The sequence below is a fragment of the Mastigoproctus giganteus genome, chromosome 11 (genome assembly GCF_048544385.1).
Source record: "Mastigoproctus giganteus isolate SK-2022 chromosome 11, ASM4854438v1, whole genome shotgun sequence".
NCBI classification, from domain to species: Eukaryota; Metazoa; Arthropoda; class Arachnida; order Uropygi; family Thelyphonidae; genus Mastigoproctus; species Mastigoproctus giganteus.
This window is the reverse complement of record NC_143585.1, coordinates 155489399-155506992: the sequence shown is the minus strand read 5'-3', so window position 1 is coordinate 155506992 and position 17594 is coordinate 155489399. Positions and strand designations below refer to the sequence as shown.

Genomic DNA, 17594 nt, shown 5'->3' with positions numbered 1-17594 from the left:
ACAGAAGTTACTCATATTAACCAGCAAAACCAAGCTGGAAGAAGGTGTTACTGCAGGATCAAAAACAAGAAATAAGGCATCTTGTGTTGGCAGGAGCAGAAGTGGACACCCACCCATTAAGGAAACAAAGTACAGTCAGTCCTCGTATAGCACGATAGTTGCGTTCCTAGAAACCCCTCGTGCAATGCAAAATCGTGCAATATAAACAACAGGCCCTATGGGAAAAATGGGGTTAGGTGCCGACGACCACCCAAGATTGAACACACATTTGTAACCAAAACATTACCAAACACAATAAATAATCGTAATAAAATACGCATTTTATTACAACTATTACGTAATAAAATATTGCTAATGCTTTTACTTCTATTGTAAGCAAACTTGTTTTTTGTTTGATTTTCTATCCGAACAGATGACAGGCGTTCCATCTCTTCCAATTCTTTGTGTCTTAATCTAATGGATTTTAATTACACTTTGAGTTGTTCCTGCTATGAAAGTTGTTTTTATTTTCTCTGCATTCTTTCTAATTTTTGGCGTTGCCTCATTTAGGTCTGTAGCACGTGCAATATCACATGGTCTTTCATTTCGCTCAAAGCATTTCACAATTTCATATTTTTTCTCTATCGACAGAGGCGGACTGGCCATAAGCCTTACCAGCCAAACCTCGGTGGGCCAGAGGCCGATGTGATTTTGGCCATAAACCATAGTATGAGGCCACTATAAATTTTCCCGGGTAAGAATTTTTGACCCAGTCCGCCTCTGTTTATCGATATTGCTTTTCTTTTTCTCTCTGAACCTGCAGTATCTTCACCAGGATGCCTCCTTTTCACACCTTTTAAGTATTTTACTCATTTTTAGGGAATAAAGCACAATTACAAAACGAGGAGGCACGCTTGATACACATAAACAAAGCTGCGTGTGTAGCAACTGAATAAACAACACCGTAAAGGCTGAGATACACTATTAACACCTCACATTTTACTAAAGTACATTTCGAGGTGTTACTACCATAAAACAATAAAAACAATTTCCAGTTGCGTTTCTGCTAGTGGAATCTGTTATAAACTCGATCTAATTGCATTTGCGATAATACCGATAGCTGGAATTGTGTGGGTTTTTACGTTATTATGGTGAAATGTGTTTCCCCTTCACTGATATAAGAAACATAAATACATTTTCAGAATCTTCTCTTAATTTCTATCGTGTTGTGTTCGGTTTGGGTGATTCTGCGTTCAACTGCCATTTCTTGTAAACACAAAGGCAAATCGTGCATAAGCCAATTCGGTTCATGTTATATAAGATATCGTTCCCCTATTTATAAATCATGTATGATCGAATTTGTGTAGTGTAAACACGTGTTATACGAGGACTGACTGTACCAGCATCCTGTCCACCTCTGCAAAGAATTTTCTCTGTTCCTATATAAAAAATAACATACTGTTCCATGTAAAGAACTGGGTACAGTCCACCAATTCATCCATTATTCAACCTTAACTCTTCCAATTGCAAAAGTACATTCCTCCTCATGAAAACTGAATTTGCAAAATTTTAAAAGGCAATAAAATTTTCCCTTGTTTTAATAAGCAATGGCTCAATTGCATTCACCAGATGAGTTACATTATGAACATTATTCAATAAATGCAAATGCAAATAAGCATATTTCAAACAATTAAACGCAATATGTTCCCATGTTTCCAGATCACCAAACGTACAGTTGCATCTTGCTAAGATTCCAAGACTATTCAGTTCAGCAAAAAATGATCTGTGACTTGTTAGTAAGAATATACAACTTAGATTTGGTACTAACCAAATTGGTTTAATATAATTCACATCAGTAACATAAGGGAAAAATTTGAATGTTATTCTACCTTTTTCAGAACAATTCCATCTGTTTTGCCATTTTTGTAAAAGGAGTGCCCAAATCCTCTTCTTTTCATTTCTCAAGTCATTTAAAGTGTTAATTTCGATGCCTAGAAACCCAGATTTTAAACCTCTTCTTAAATGAAAGGATAGGCTTCTAAATATTAACTGAAACTCAAAATGTTTAGGCTTCTAAACATTAACTCACAATGTTAATGTTTAGGGTTCTAAACATTAACTGCACTTGATTTGCAGTTAGGGTTTAGAAACCCATCCTTTTATTTAAAAAGAGGCTATAAAATCCGAGTTGCTGGGCATTGAAATTAACACTTTAAATGACTTCAGAAACGAAAAGAAGAGGATTGGGAGCTCCTTTTACAAAAATGGCAAAACAGATGGAATTGTTTGGAAAAAGATAGAATAACATTCAAATTTTTCCCTTATGTTAATGGTGTGAATCATATTAAACTAATCTGATTAGTACCAAATCTACGTTATACATTCTTACTTACAGGTCACGGATCATTTTTTGCTAAACTGAATATTCTTGGAATCGTGACAAGATGCAACTGTAGGGTGATCTAGAAACATGTGTTTAATTTTTTGGAATATGCTGATTTGCGTTTGCATTTACTGAATAATGTTGATAATGTAACTCATCTGGTGGATGCGATTGAGCCATTACTTATTAAAACAAGGGAAAATTTTATTGCCTTTCAAAATTTTGCAAATTCAGTTTTCGTGAGAAGGAATATACTTTTTGCAATTAGAAGAGTTAAGGTTGAATAATGGATGAATTGGTGGACTGTACCCTCTTCTTTACATGGATCAGTTGTTAATTTTTATATAGGAACAGAGAAAATTCTTTGCAGAGGCAGAAAGGATGTTGGTACTCTGTTTCCTTAATGGGTGGGTGTCCACTTCTGCTCCTGCCAATGCAGTTAGCATTAGCATTAGCATTAGTAGAGGCATATGATGCAAGAAAGCAAGCTTATTCAGCATCAGCCAAAAAAAAAAAAAAAAAAAAAAAAACAACCAAAAAAAAAACAACAACAGTTGGCAAGAAGCCTTAGTTGTTTTTCTTGGATTTGATCCTGCAATAACACCTTCTTCCAGCTTATATGAGTAACTTCTGTTGAGCTCTCTGGCTGCTGGTAGATGGCTGTTCGTTGAACTCTTTGTCTTTTGAAGAATACTGGCGAAGATCGAAATCTAGGATGTGATGCTTGTGTTCACCGTGAAAGTGTCTCTTCATCGGTTTCTGTTTATAGCTTACTTGTACAGCTTGTTGTGATGATCAGTCTCCAGGATGTGATGCTTGTCTCATCTGTGGACAGTGTCTCTTCATCGGTTTCTGCTGTAGCCTACTTGTGCTGTAGCTGAGGGGATGACCATTGCACAGAATAGTTGATTTGTAATGTGAATGTGAAATTTGTTTTGTAAATAATTGTATACTGCACTATACTATTCCTATATGTATGGCAGATTTGATAGATTTTTTTTGGCTAGCGGCCGCTTTACTCAATAAATGAAATGAAAAAAATTCCACCTGCATTATTCTTGAGATCATTGAAATAAATTTCTTACTTTCTCTAATATATAGTTAATATGTGTGATAAAGTTCAAGCCATTAGCAAATACATATTCCCAAGTATTTAATCTATAACACCTGCTGTAATGATATACCATTCAACCTTACAAGCGGAGGTCTACTAAGAGCCAATTTACCCTTTAACATCATCATTTTAGTTTTGGATGTAGAGACTGTCAACCTATGTAAATTGCATCTTTTGCATAATTCTTTCAATATGCAATCAGATCTCATTTCAAGCTCCTTTCTGGTGTTTCTGTGCACAAGAATTACCATGTGATCTGCATAAGCTATTGTGTGTGAATGGTGAAATTCTCTCTTGAGCCAATCTTCCAAAACCAAGTTCCACATTAAAGAAACAAAGACAGATCCCTGCAGACAGCCTTGTGTCACATTATGCATAATTGATCCAAAATTCGACTTAATTGTTACGGTGCAATCCCTAAAGTAATCCTTAATTATAGAGAAAATATTAAAAGAACATTTAGCCAAGCACATCATCATCAGTACACTGGCCCAAGTAATGGAATCAAAGGCACCAGGAAAGTCTACAAAAATTCCCAAGTTATATCTATAATTCAATTCCCAAAGATTATGAACTAAAGAGTGAAGTGCATCCTCAGTACCTACACCAGGAGTGAAACCAACCATATTGTTTGATAGAAACGCCAGTATTAGTTCTTTGGTAGATAGCAATCTGCATGGAGAAAAGCTTCTCATAAACTTTACCAAGACCAGGAAGCAATGCAATAGGTCTATATGAAGCAGATGAACTGGTTGGCTTGGTTGGAGATTTTAGAATAATCTTGAGCAGTGCATCCTTCCAAGGAGATGGAAATACACCATCTCTTAGACAGTTATTAAAAACTTGTAACAATTCATTCGAATAAAGATTAGAAAACTTTTTGATTACCTCTCCCTCCAGTAGGTGCATACCTGAACATTTGTTATTTTTAATTGACTTAACAATGGTGAGAAGTTCATCACGGGTAAAGGGTAATTGTTCAATGTTGTTACCATACGACTCATTCAATGCATGAATGTGACAATAATTCTAGATTAACACATGGGTTATCAGCCATGTTACCTATAAGGTGATCTAAGATTGCACTCATGGAATCTTCCTAACTACACGTCTCAGTGGTGCCCTTGTCAATAGAATATATAAATATATGTTATCGTAATATTATTTACTTTATTCTACATTAATTTTATGCTTAAAAGTGGATCTACCAACCATCAGCAGCTGCTCTGAATTTGCCAGTACAAATTTTATAAACCAATCACCAAGGGTCATTATTTCCTGCTGTTTTCACCAATGTTTTCCAGCAGTCACATTTCTGTTTAGCGATAGCATGGACATATTTAACTACCACTTAACTGGTCTATGTTTTATCTGTTTCTGTTTCATAGCATCAGAGATAAGTTTTTGCAAAAACCCCACAGAGTTAGATAACTCAGAGATTGCAATCACAGCCGACTGAAGACTTCTCTCAAAGTTATCCCAGTTCGCATGCTTAACAGAAAAGTGCCATGATTGATTCAAGCCAACACTGCTTTCCCTATGTGTATTGATTTCATAAAATATCACATGATGATCACTCAATACCCAGTCAGATTTGACTTTCCATCTACAGACAAATCTAGTGCCAATTGAGTTTGTAAGAGTTACGTCTATGTTTGATTCACCATTTATTGTCCAAAAGGTGGACTCCTCCCTATGTTGACTGTAAACCATAAGGTTCTGCTCTGCTATCATATCATCTAAAGCCTTCCCTCCATCATCAGTAGTGCCACTGAACCAAGGTGAACTCTTGGCATTAGAATCAATATAGCCAAATCTCCTAGCTTATCAAGAACACTATCTATATAAACTAAATAAGGCTGAATGTCCGAGTTATACTTTAAAATACATTGAAACAAATACAAATGCACCAACACTAGATTGAATGTTAGCACAAACTGCATGACTACTACATAAGGATTCAATTTTGGTTAATACTAAATCAGAATTAAAAACAATTATTGCAGCTCTCACTTCTGGACAAGGATTATATATGATCCTACAGGAAAGGGGATAACCAACTATCTTATCATTCACATAATAAGGTTCTTGGATGCAAGCAACATTGATATTTTCTCATTGACATACAATTTTTATTTCATCTGGAACAGATCGAGAATGCTGCGCATTCAGCTGCATTATTTTCAAACCTTTAAATGAACTTATATTGTGAGTGTCCTGATTTTGGTTACAGTAATTCGGACTATTGGCCATAGTTACGAAAGGAATCAGCAATTATGCAGTTTAATTAGTTTAAGTACTCTTTGATATCCTGGACACTTTTCGTCCAGAACAGAATGGTCTCCCACATGATTTCTAGCAATACAGTTTGAACATGCAGCTTTTTTGTTAGTGTCTTTGTAATTTTATATGTATAGCCTTTCCCAGCACAATGGCTGCATATAGGATCTTGTCATCTACATGTTTTGGTAGTATGCCCAAAACACTGACAATTGTAACATACAGTCACAATAGAAATCGTTTAACCTGTATGACATCAGTTCAACAAACAAGCGCTGCTGTTGCATTAGAAACATTCTAATTCTTTGTGAAACCTTCAAATTCCAGTTATTCCCCGAATTATTCCTGTTTCTACTTATGAAGCAAACAGTGACCTCAGCAACCATCTGCTCTTTTGTCAATCCCAAATGCAAAACATTTTTCTCATACATGTCAACATAGAAGATGAATCTTTTAACTTCATTCCAGGCGTTTTGGGAAATCCAAAAGCTAATCCAAGCTGTATCAATTGTTCACACTTTTTTTTTATTTCTTCTATGTCTTTTTTAGTTTGCGTTTCTAAGACAATGCCACGATCAAATACTTTTCTTACCTTCTGTATCCAACGAGTTTCTCATTTCCTTATCCACAGCAATTCGGACATCTTCGCTACTTTTAAGTACAGAGTCGTTCATTAGCTTGAATTAATAAAACACACTCATCATCATATGATCTAGCCACTTCATTGTCTGAAGAACTCTTTCAAGCCAACGTCCTTTGCAAAAGAAGTCATGTCACTCTTAACTACATCACTGTAAAGTTTCAGATTTTGTCGATTATCTGTATCTTGCCTATAATTCTGAGATGGATTCATGCATACATTATATCCATTCCTTAAATTTCTCATTCTGTATTCCAAGTTCCAAAACCACAGCTTCAAGAAGACCCCATCTAGACAGTATCCCTCTGATTGAACTCCAGTTGATACCACATTCCTTGGCAAAAAGGAAATATTCCAAATCTTTGCATAATTTAAATCTTCTGTAAAGCTATGAGTGTTATCTCCTCTGAAATCATCATTTGCATGAGGCAGATCCTTTCCCCAGAAGTCATGTTTTTGGACGGCAGGATTAAAATTCATGTTTTGGTTCCTAATTTCTTTTGAACACAATGACAAGATATTCGCTTCAGTGTCATTCCCTATCTCAATTTTAGCTGAAGAATTTTCATTTTTCTCAGCCAAAGACATATCACTCTGAACATTTTTCTTAACATTACGTAATTCCTTATCCCAATCTTTTTTTAAGCACATTGATCTTGACTTTCCTCTTATTATTTCGTCTTAAAACGGGAGCCCTACTGCACGATGAACACAATGATCCAACTGAACTTTCTTCCCTACCATAGCATATCTGCCTTCGACGTGTTTTGATGTAATATTCAGATCTACATGGTGTCAAAAGTGCAATGTCCTCATTCCTATTATCTTCACTATCCAATTCTGCTAACACAATAGCATTACCCGAGAGAACCTCCGGAGATAGAGACATCAGAAGATTCTTTGCTTTGACTCAGTGACAATTTACCTTGAGATATACTTGTATCCTGAAATTCTAGCTTACACAAAGAATTCCAATTCTTCCTTAATTAACGTTTCAAATCTGCAGACTTAGTGGTCTCTGTACCAACAGTGAGATTAGACTCCTTAGCGCCACTCTCATGATTCGTAGAACCTGCAACCTCTTTCAATTTAATGCCATAAATTTTTTCACATGTGAGATCAACTATGTGTGTAACTAACTCCATTTGATAAACACTTTTTTTTTTTTATTATGAGAGGACACTAATAACCATATTGGGAGTACTACCAGCCTTCTTTCTTCGTTAACAATGGCTGTAGCTGTATAGGCCTTTACTATATAAATCTAAAATTCTTTAAAATTATATATATCTTTTCTTTTCTTTTGTTCAAAATTTAGATGAAACTAATCAGCCAGATATACCCTTCCACCTATTTGAAGTCCTCTTCATCCATACCTTGCAGGTTTCAAAAAGTAGCTCTTCAAATTTTGAAGTACCTGGGCTATGCTAAAGCATAGGCAGTTGGAACTGACAGTTAGAACAGAGAATGCTCTAACTGTCAAAACAGACTTATTGTAAGTCTAGCTTGATGATAGGTTGAACAGGACCACGGTATGTCTGCCAGGGGCAAAGGTTGATGACGTTGTAGAGCAGATATCACCTTTTAAGGGCACAATTGATACTGTTGTACACATTGGCACTAATGATATTAAGAGTAAGAGACCGGCGGAATTACTTAACAAGTACAGGTCACTGTTGAAAAAAAGCCATGATAAACCATGTTATTTCCATTGATAATTGCATCAGCCATTGTTGATCTAGGATACTACATTTTTTCTGCAAGCACATGAACAGATTAATTGCTAATATGTCACCTATGATAACATTTTACAGGAATTCAATAAGTTTAACACCCCAATACACTTACTGTATTCCATTAATACGCTTATTTTTAACATGAATGCAGTTGATTTTCACCCATTTCTGACATCGCAAATATGGTTCATTTTTTAAAAATCTCAAGGGTGTCTGCATACTTTTGGCAGTATAGTGTATTTAATTATTATGTTAAGAAGAACTTTAAAATGAATGTCAAATGAGTACTTCTTTCATCTGAAGTTGAATTTTTTTTCTTTATATTCAGAAACCAGTTCTAAGAAATTACCATGATATATGTTTGCTGCAGTTTCACATATAGCTTCACTTTGCCTTCCCTGCTAATGAACAAAAATTTTTCAGTCACCAAACAGTAAAAAAAAGATTTCAATATAATGTTTTTTGTTTTGTTTTTAGACATTAATAATAATTAATTTCAGCTTTGAATGCCTTTCCTTTTGTTGGCATATATAAATTCTTATGGCGCTTTCGTGTGATTTTAAATTTTTATATTTTTGATCATTCAATGACCATAGAAATATTTTGCTTATTTAATCCTTCAATGAATGAATTATCGCAATCTAAGGGGAGGGAGGGGAAAGAGGCTATATATTTCTCATTTTAGCACTGTTGGACATGACCAAATTCTGAATTCCTTATGACTAATAAGTTGATGGCCCAAATTTTCTACTGGCCCTAGAGGTGAGTCATCAGCTGTGGCAGTCAAACCCTGTTAACCTGTGCATGAAAACATCAACCGTTGAAGCACAAGCAACTTTAATTATGTATATTTTGTTCTTATCACTGGAATTTAATTAATTTCACCTTCCCACATTTTTAACCATCTATCTCAGCACTCATGAAAGTGACATCCATGGTGTAAAAAATATGAAAATTTGTAACATAAAACAGTTTTTGTAAAATTTAAAAAACTAATTTTAAATGAATTTAATTTATATATATTGCCAACATTGGTACCGCGAGCTCTGTCAGAAAATAGTTAACATGCTAACAATACTGCAAATCAATTTTAAAATATGCAGTGTCTATTTTTTTAATATAAAACGTGTTCAGGTAAGAGGTCGGCAATAAATTTTTATATGAAAAAGTATGCTTATTTCATTAAAAGCTGCACATCTCTGATTTCACATTTACAACGGCAGAAAGCAGAGTAATTGTGCTTGCAATTTAATTGCTCTATAAAGCAGAATGTTAGATGTGTGCCTTTATTAGCCAGTAAACTAATTTCAGAAAACAAAAACTACAGAATAAAGCTAGAGTTGCAGGCATTCTATTTTGCCTAAAATTTAATTTCTTTTAACGTAGTCAACAATAATTTAGAAGATAACCTGTTTTGCCCCATACAATATATAAGATCTCATTATTGAAAAAATGAAGATATAAATATAATGATACACAATCTGTAATTATATTCTTGAAAAATTTTTTCTCACCTTCTTGACAAGTTACAAAATTGATATCGTCAATTGCTAGTCTTTTGTGAAAAACTTGATTTGTAATTCCTCTTATAATTATTCCAAATGATTTCTGTGTACCGATTGTAACATTTTCTTCAGTCCATTTATTTGTTCCCACTGTTTGTTGCCAAAGCACCTTGACCTGAAAAATAAAACTGAAAAATCAGCAGGTGTCTGATTTGACAATCACATAAAATGTGGGTTTTAAGATTTGCTCAGAGATATTACAATAGTTAAACAATATCAGCATTTATGGGAATGGCTGGCATACTTCTTGTCAGTAACTCTTGTTGTTGGAATCAATGTGTTGTTACTAATTGAAAAAAGGCCATAAAAATTATGTGTTATTAAAATGATTTGAATTGAGGCCTTTTCCAAATAGTATTGGAGGATGGTATTCAAAATTACTCTGCTACCTGCAAGAACCTACTCCATAATACAAACAAAGAAAAAAAAAAAAAATAAATAAATATATATATATATATATTTATATATATATCTCATTCTATTTCAAAACCTCTGCCACTTTTTTGATTAGATGCTATATTGATATGAACCTTTGTTATCTAAAATATTCTATCTGTATTTTCCAGTTGCTCTCCCAATGAATCTTCATTACAAACTCTGTAATGAAGATTCAATCTCAAACTCTAATTCTTCTCTCATCAGTCAGAGCCTGATTGGAGAGAGATTAGAAACATACATGGTATTTCAGGTAATAAGGGATTCTTCAAAAAAGGTGGTTACAAATACAGTTGCACAATATTTGTCAAATAAACAAAAGTCTCAAAATCCAGATAGGTTCAATTTTAAGAAAGTATGGTACTGGTTTATGTCAAAAGTACTGGGGTAAAAAAAAAAAAAAAATTAAAAAAAATAATAATAAAAATTAATTTACAAACCATGGGTTAGAAGAAATATTTAAATCTAACAAATGTAATTTACTAAAATGTATGTGTGATAGTGTGAAATTATATGCTGGGAAGGACAGGTTACTAGAACTGAAGAGCACATAAAACAGAAAAAGTAGAAAAAGGCAAAGACAAATATCAGATGCCTAACATACAAAGTTATGCAAAAAAAAAAAAAAAAAAATATATATATATATATATATATATATATATATATACATATATAGCTCAAAAAATTTTAATTTTTATTTTATAAAGTGTCATTGAATCCCAATAATTTTTAAAATCCTCATTTGTTGAATACTCATTTTTCTTTTTTGGCATAAATGTTCATGCTCAGTAACTTCTGATATTCTTTCTCTACATTGTGGTTTTCTGTGATGTTCAGTTTTAGTCAAATATGTGCCCCCCCCCCCCCCCCCCAAATGTATATTTTTTCACAACTGCATGTGTTTTTGTAGATAATATATCTTTAGTTGTATGGTGAAATAGCATCTAGAAGCAACATACATTAGAAATTTCAAAACTACATCATAAATAATGTAATAGAAACAATGGGAGGGTTACTGAGGGCATGTGAATCAACTTTTTTTGCAATAAATTATGACAAGCAAAGACCCAAGCAATAACTGGGCATCTTCAGGAGTGGCAATTTTAATCAAGAAATAATGGAAGAAAAAAATCATAGGCTACAGATGGATTTCACCAAGGATCATACAAATTAAACTTAAAACTCTCAGATATAATTTTATTATAATTGGAACATATACACCAGTCAAAGGAAAGCAGGAAGAAACAGAACACTTTTACACAGAACTGCAAGATGTTTTGGAAAAATCAGGTAAAAATTCATTTACACAAAATCACCTGATTTGTGTTATTGTACATTTCTTTGTAGAAAGCAAGCATATCATTCACCCCCTCTGTTAACTTTTAAGAATTGTTCACTGTCAGGATCCATCTTCAACCTCGCCATTGCCATCTCTCTGGTGATGAAGTGTCTCAGCTCGTCATTTGGTTCATCTTGAGCTTCATCAGCATTTTCTTGATGACCTGGAGGAGTCAATAAGTTCTTCGTTAGATAATTCCTTCTCTTCTTCCTCTATTAACTCCTCCAGGTCTTTAGCAATAACCTCCAACTGAAGTAGCTCTGCAACCTTTACAATCTTATCTATAACCTCTTCATATGATTCATCTTTTTCAAACTCTTCAAAGCCTTTTACGTGCTGTGGGCATATTTTCTTCCATGCACCATTTAAACAACTTTTAGTAATTTCTGCCCAGGCCTTATTAATGTTTAAGATGGCGTGGTAAATATAAGATTTCCAAAAGTCTCTTAACGTAAAATTTTTTTCATTGTCTACTGCAAAAAATGCCTGAGCAAATGTTGTGTGTAAACAGTATACTTTTAAATTCAAAATAACATCCTGATCCATAGGTTGGATGAGTGAAGTTGCGTTTGGTGGTAGAAATATGACTCTCACGTTCGAATTGAAATCATCTAGATGTGTAGGATGTCCAGGAGCATTATCTAATAGAAGCAAAATCTTGAATGGAACATCATTGTCTTTACAATATTTTTCAACCTCAGGAATGAAGCAGCATTTAAACCAATCTTCAAAGAGAGATATTGTTATCTGTGCTCTCTGGTTCAATCAGAAATGCACAGGTAGGGTGGCTTTAATCTGTAATCTCCCGCTGCAATAGTCCCAAGCAAGAGTGTGGTCTTATCTTTTGATGCCTTGAAACCTGGCATTGTATTTTCCTCTTTGGCAATCTATATTCAATCCGGCATTTTTTTCCAATACAGAGCAGTCTCATCAATGATAAAAATAGCCACCTTCATCACTGTTTTTTTCCAACACATCACAAAATCACTCTGCAGCTGCAGAATCGGCACTGGCAACTTCACTGCATACTTTAACGTTGTGGAAACCAGCACGATGCTTGAACCTATTAAACCACCCATTGGTTGCCATGAACTTGGGTTGGGATTTGCTGTACTTAATATCGTCATATCCTTAATATCTTCATAAATACTGTTGCTTTTACTTGAATAGCCATTGGACTCAGGGGCACTCGCTTCTGATTCTGATTTTCCATCCATATTATTAATAGCTGTTCCATTTTCAGTATAGCACCTGAACACTGTTTTGTGATCACTGTTGATCTTAAGTGCATTGATCCTTTGACATGTTCTTTTATACATGCACTGTTCTTTAAAATAGTATTCACTGTTGATGCAGCAAGACCGTGTAACAGATGACAAACTTTGTCCTGCTTCGAACTTCTTAATCATTTTCAAATTCATTTCTAAATCAATTTTGTTTCATTTCCTGGCACTGACAGCACTTGCACTTTCCGTTGGTCCCTTTCCCTTCACCATTGTAATACGTAAATAGGAATGAAGAGCAGTTTCTGAAAATTTGTTTTTTATTTGTTTTTTATGTGATTGAAGATTTCACTGAAATCTTCAATCACATTTCACCATAATAGCATAAAATCCCACACCAACACACCATTTATAATTAGATGCACTAACAGAAAACCCCAATAAACCGGAAAGTGGAAACTGTTTTTGTTGTTTTATGGTCGTGACCTCCAGAAACATGCTTTAAAAAAAATATCACAAAGGCATTCAAAATTGATTCTTATGACGGGGACTATGATAACAATGAAAGTGTAATGCAATTTCCATTATAAATATGATATTTTAGAGAGAGAGAGAGAGAGAGCTTAGTAATATAGCGAAATTTTCAACTTCCATGGACTTGGAATGAATTACAAAAAAAAAAAAAAAAAAGTGTTATTGGGTTCACATTACAATATTTTCATGATATCTCAATTTGTTCCTACGGGATGCAAAATACGTTTTAAAGTTTGCACCAGCTGGCAAAAACTTATGTAAAGTCAAATTTCCATAAGTCAAGTATTACATAAGTCGGGGAGTTCCTGTACACATGGGAGAAAACGGAAAGAGGAAACAAATCGATAATTGATTATAGTCTTATTAACAGCACATTGAATAAATACATTTGAGATTCCAGAGTATACACGGGAAATGAAATGAAACCAAAAGAAAACAAAAGGATTATAAAACATAACAGAAAGAAGAACAAAGATTATGACAGAAAATTTTTCAAAATACATTTGTTGGAACAAGAAGGTATCAGATATATGTATGAAAAAAAGATTAGAAAATAAAATTAGGCCTAGCACAAATGATATAGAAAAAGATCGTCAAAATATAAAAGAAGCAATATTGACAACAGCAGAGGAAAACATTGAATATAAATCATTAAGGAAAAAGAATTGGCTGAGGAGCTGGAATGAAGAAATATAAAATATCATAGAAAAGAAAAAAAAACAAGCATATAAAATACATTTACAAAGCAGAAGTGTGGATGACTACATAAATTATAAAAAACTAAGAGCAGAAGTTTGAAAACTATCACTGAACCATACAAAGACAAGATTGGGATAAATTTATTAATTTTTTAGAATATGATATAACTGGTGCACAAAGAATGGAATTCAAAATATTTAAAAAATTACAAATGGAAGAAAATGACAAACTGAGGCAAAATTTACTTAACTAAGAAACATGGAGAAAACATTACTCTTCACTATGGAACACAGAAAAAAACAGGAGATGATAGTAAGGATATCTCCCCAGAAGAGGAAATCGAGGAAACAATGGATGCAATAAACTAGAGCTACATATGTCATTCAGAAGTCCAAGAACAGGAAGAGTCCAGGCAGTGCTGCATTCCTATGTGCCGCTAGTAAGCAAAATAAAATTTGCTGCCCTAAATGTTGAGTAATGATAAGCGTTAACCGATCAGAAAACAATATCAAAAGAAATTTCAATGCCCTCTTGAACTGCTGCCCATAAGCAATGCTTACCTTGCCTACCCACTTGTGGTGGCCCCGAGTCCAGGACTAGATAACATGTGTGCAGAACTATTTAAATATGGTGGAAAACAAATTCAGGAAATATTACTCACACTGTTTAATAATATATGGAAATCTAAATGAATACCAAATGATTGGCAGATAGGACTAGTAATCAGCATACATAAAAAAGGACCAAAAATAACTATGGGAATTATGGAGGAATCACATTATTATCAATGACATCAAAACTATACACAAATATATTAAAGAACAAACTGAACAAATATACAAAAGAGTACTCTGAAGAAGAACAGTGTGGATTCATAAAAGGAAGAGGATGCACAGTGCAATATTCACTCGGCAACAAATAATCGAAAAGAGAAGAGAACAAAGTTTACCAACATACTTATTATTTATTAATTATGAGAAAAAGCATATGATAGTTTGAATTGAGAAGGAATATGGTCAATTTTAGAAAATGATAACATCCCCCGAAAACTAATAAATGCAATAAGAAGTATATACAAAGACACATAAATTTGCATAAAATACATAAATGGACACATTTCAGAATATACATCAACATATATGTTGTAAGATGAAGTTGTGGATTATCACCAACACTATTCAATGTTTATATTAACAAAATATTACAGAAATGGAGCCGACCGGGCTAGCCGAGTGGGTAAAATACCTGCCCGGCAACCCAAAGGTCGCGGGTTCGATTCCCGCCTTGGGCTTGGATCAAAGTACTGCAAAAACCTTGGGAGGTGCAATATGGCCACAGAAGCCGATGCGCCAACAACTACCAAATCAAAAAAAAAAAAAAAAAAACAGAAATGGAAAAAAAGTTATAACAGGTGGAATTTAGTTATCCATCAAGAGCAAAATTAACACAGTTCTAAATGCTGATTATCAAGTAAAAAAAAAAATTGAAGCCATTATAAACCCTACTGCAGGATGGAAGCCTCCTCAACAATTCATGCTCAGGGAAAATGGACCATAATTTGCCACACTGGTCCAGTTTGGGTTGGCAAATTGACCCTATTTAGTAGTCAGGAGCTTGAACCCCAGTCTACTCATAGAGCGTGTGCTACTGCACCTTAGCCCCTGACCACTCAGCAAAGGCGGCCATTGATAATCAAATACTTTTGGCCAAATCAGAGGACGAATTACAAATATTTATACACTGTTTAAATACGATAGCAAAAAACTATAATTTTTTTTTTTTTTTTTTAATGTAAACCCAACACACGAGACGTATTAGAACCTATAGTACTTAGTACCATGCTTGGATTGGAAATTGAGACGACGAAAGAAGATATTTGTTGACATTGGACTTCGAACTTCTGTAGACTGTAATTTTCAGGAAATATATATGAAGGAAGGTTGTTCCAGAAAACGGCAGTTGAATGAATAAACGAGAAAGATGAAAAGTTGGTTCTGTGAGTTTGAAGTTGGACAGTAAATGGATGTTGGCTGGTTGTGGCACGTGTTCGGACTGTTTTGAAATAGAGAGTGGGAATTATAGAAGCGAATTCAGAAGAACACTGCCCATTGAAATATCTGTATTTCTGGCATGCAGCAGAAAACAGTACGTCTATAAGACAGCGAGTGGAGAGACTCTGTTACAGATAAATCATTAACCTAACTGCCCTCTTTTGAATGGAATCAAGAAGCCTGAGAGAGGTTTTGGGGGACACCACCCCAGATGTGGGAACAATATTCCATGGTAGAGCATATTTGCAATTTGTAAAGAGTGAACAGCTGTTTGGAAAAAAAGTAACGCCGAGAGCGAAAGGGAAAACCAAGTTTTTGTGATGCAGAGGCAGCAATATTTGTAATGTTCTTGTGCCAAGAGAGATTAGAAGTCAGGGTAATCCCCAAAAGAGATTTATCATTTTTCCTGGAAATCAGAGTGTCACCAAAGATAAGCATAGGAACAGAAGAATCCTTTTTGCGAGATATAAGACAAGACTGAATTTTAGAAGGACTGAAATCAACTTTTAAGCTGTCTTTGCCCACTGGAGAATTACATGGAGATCAGCATTTAAGGAACTGGTAGCAGATTTTCGAGAAGTTGAAGTTGATTGAGAAGGACAAGGTTTCTCAAAATGGAAAGTGGAATGCAATGTGCTATCATCAGCAAAACTATGGATAGGATTTCCGGTCAATGGAAGAAGGTCAATAATATACAAGAGGAAAAGAGTGGGGAAAGAACTAAACCTTGGGGGACATCAGCATTAGTGGAGAAGTTAGAGAGCAATCTACCATCACCCTCAGTGAGCGATCAGAGAGAAAACTGGATAACCAATTACAAAAAAAAACAGTTGGCAAACCATATGATGGAAGCTTGTTTAGAAGACCTTCATGCCAAACACGATCAAAAGCCTTTGAGATGTCAAGAGCAACTGCTTGTGTTTCACCGTACTTTTCCATTGAATTTGTCCACAAATGGGTAAGATAAGCCAAAATATTACCAGAGGATCGGCACTGACAGAATCCATATTGGTGATTGTTGAGCAGACGGAAGGTTTCTAGGTATTTTAAGAGTTGGTGGTTAATGGATTTCTCCATTACTTTAGAAAGAGTAGAAGTAATTGCAATGGGACCATAATTGGATGGAAGGGATTTGTCACCCTTTTTAGGAAATGGCTGGATATGAGCAAATTTCCAAGCAGAAGGAAAAACACCTTTGGAATAAGAAAGTAAAAAAAGGCGGCAAAGAACAGGAGTAAGTTCAGGAGCACAGGTTTTGAGAACAAGTGGAGATATACCATTGGGACCTGGAGCTTTCTTAGCATCAAGATTCGTCAAAATTCTTCTGAATCCTTTTGACAGTAGACCACAGGAGGCATTGAATGGAGCATGTTGGGAATTGTGGGATGTGTTTTACCAAGATCATTAATACATGAGTTGGAAGAAAAATGTGATGCTAGCAGGTCAGCTTCATCCTTGGCTGAAGTGAAAACAGAACCATCTGGTTTGGACAGAGGTAGGAGCAGAGATGGGCAAAAGTTGTGGCCAATAGCTTTGGCAAGAGACCCGAATGCTTGGCTAGCATTAGGGCAAGAAGCAAGTTTTTTACTCTTAGCCTATTCAAACTCTAGTTTGGA

General features: G+C 34.7%; 1 protein-coding gene across 1 annotated transcript in view; it reads right to left on the bottom strand.

The window, feature by feature from the left end:
* Positions 1-17594, bottom strand: part of LOC150078523 (MAM and LDL-receptor class A domain-containing protein 2-like) — a 765548-nt gene that overhangs the window by 201601 nt on the left and 546353 nt on the right. Inside the window, exon 22 of the mRNA XM_090384594.1 lies at positions 9647-9812. Within this exon, the coding sequence (XP_090240720.1) occupies positions 9647-9812 (166 nt within the window). The remainder of the gene's footprint in view (positions 1-9646; positions 9813-17594) is intronic.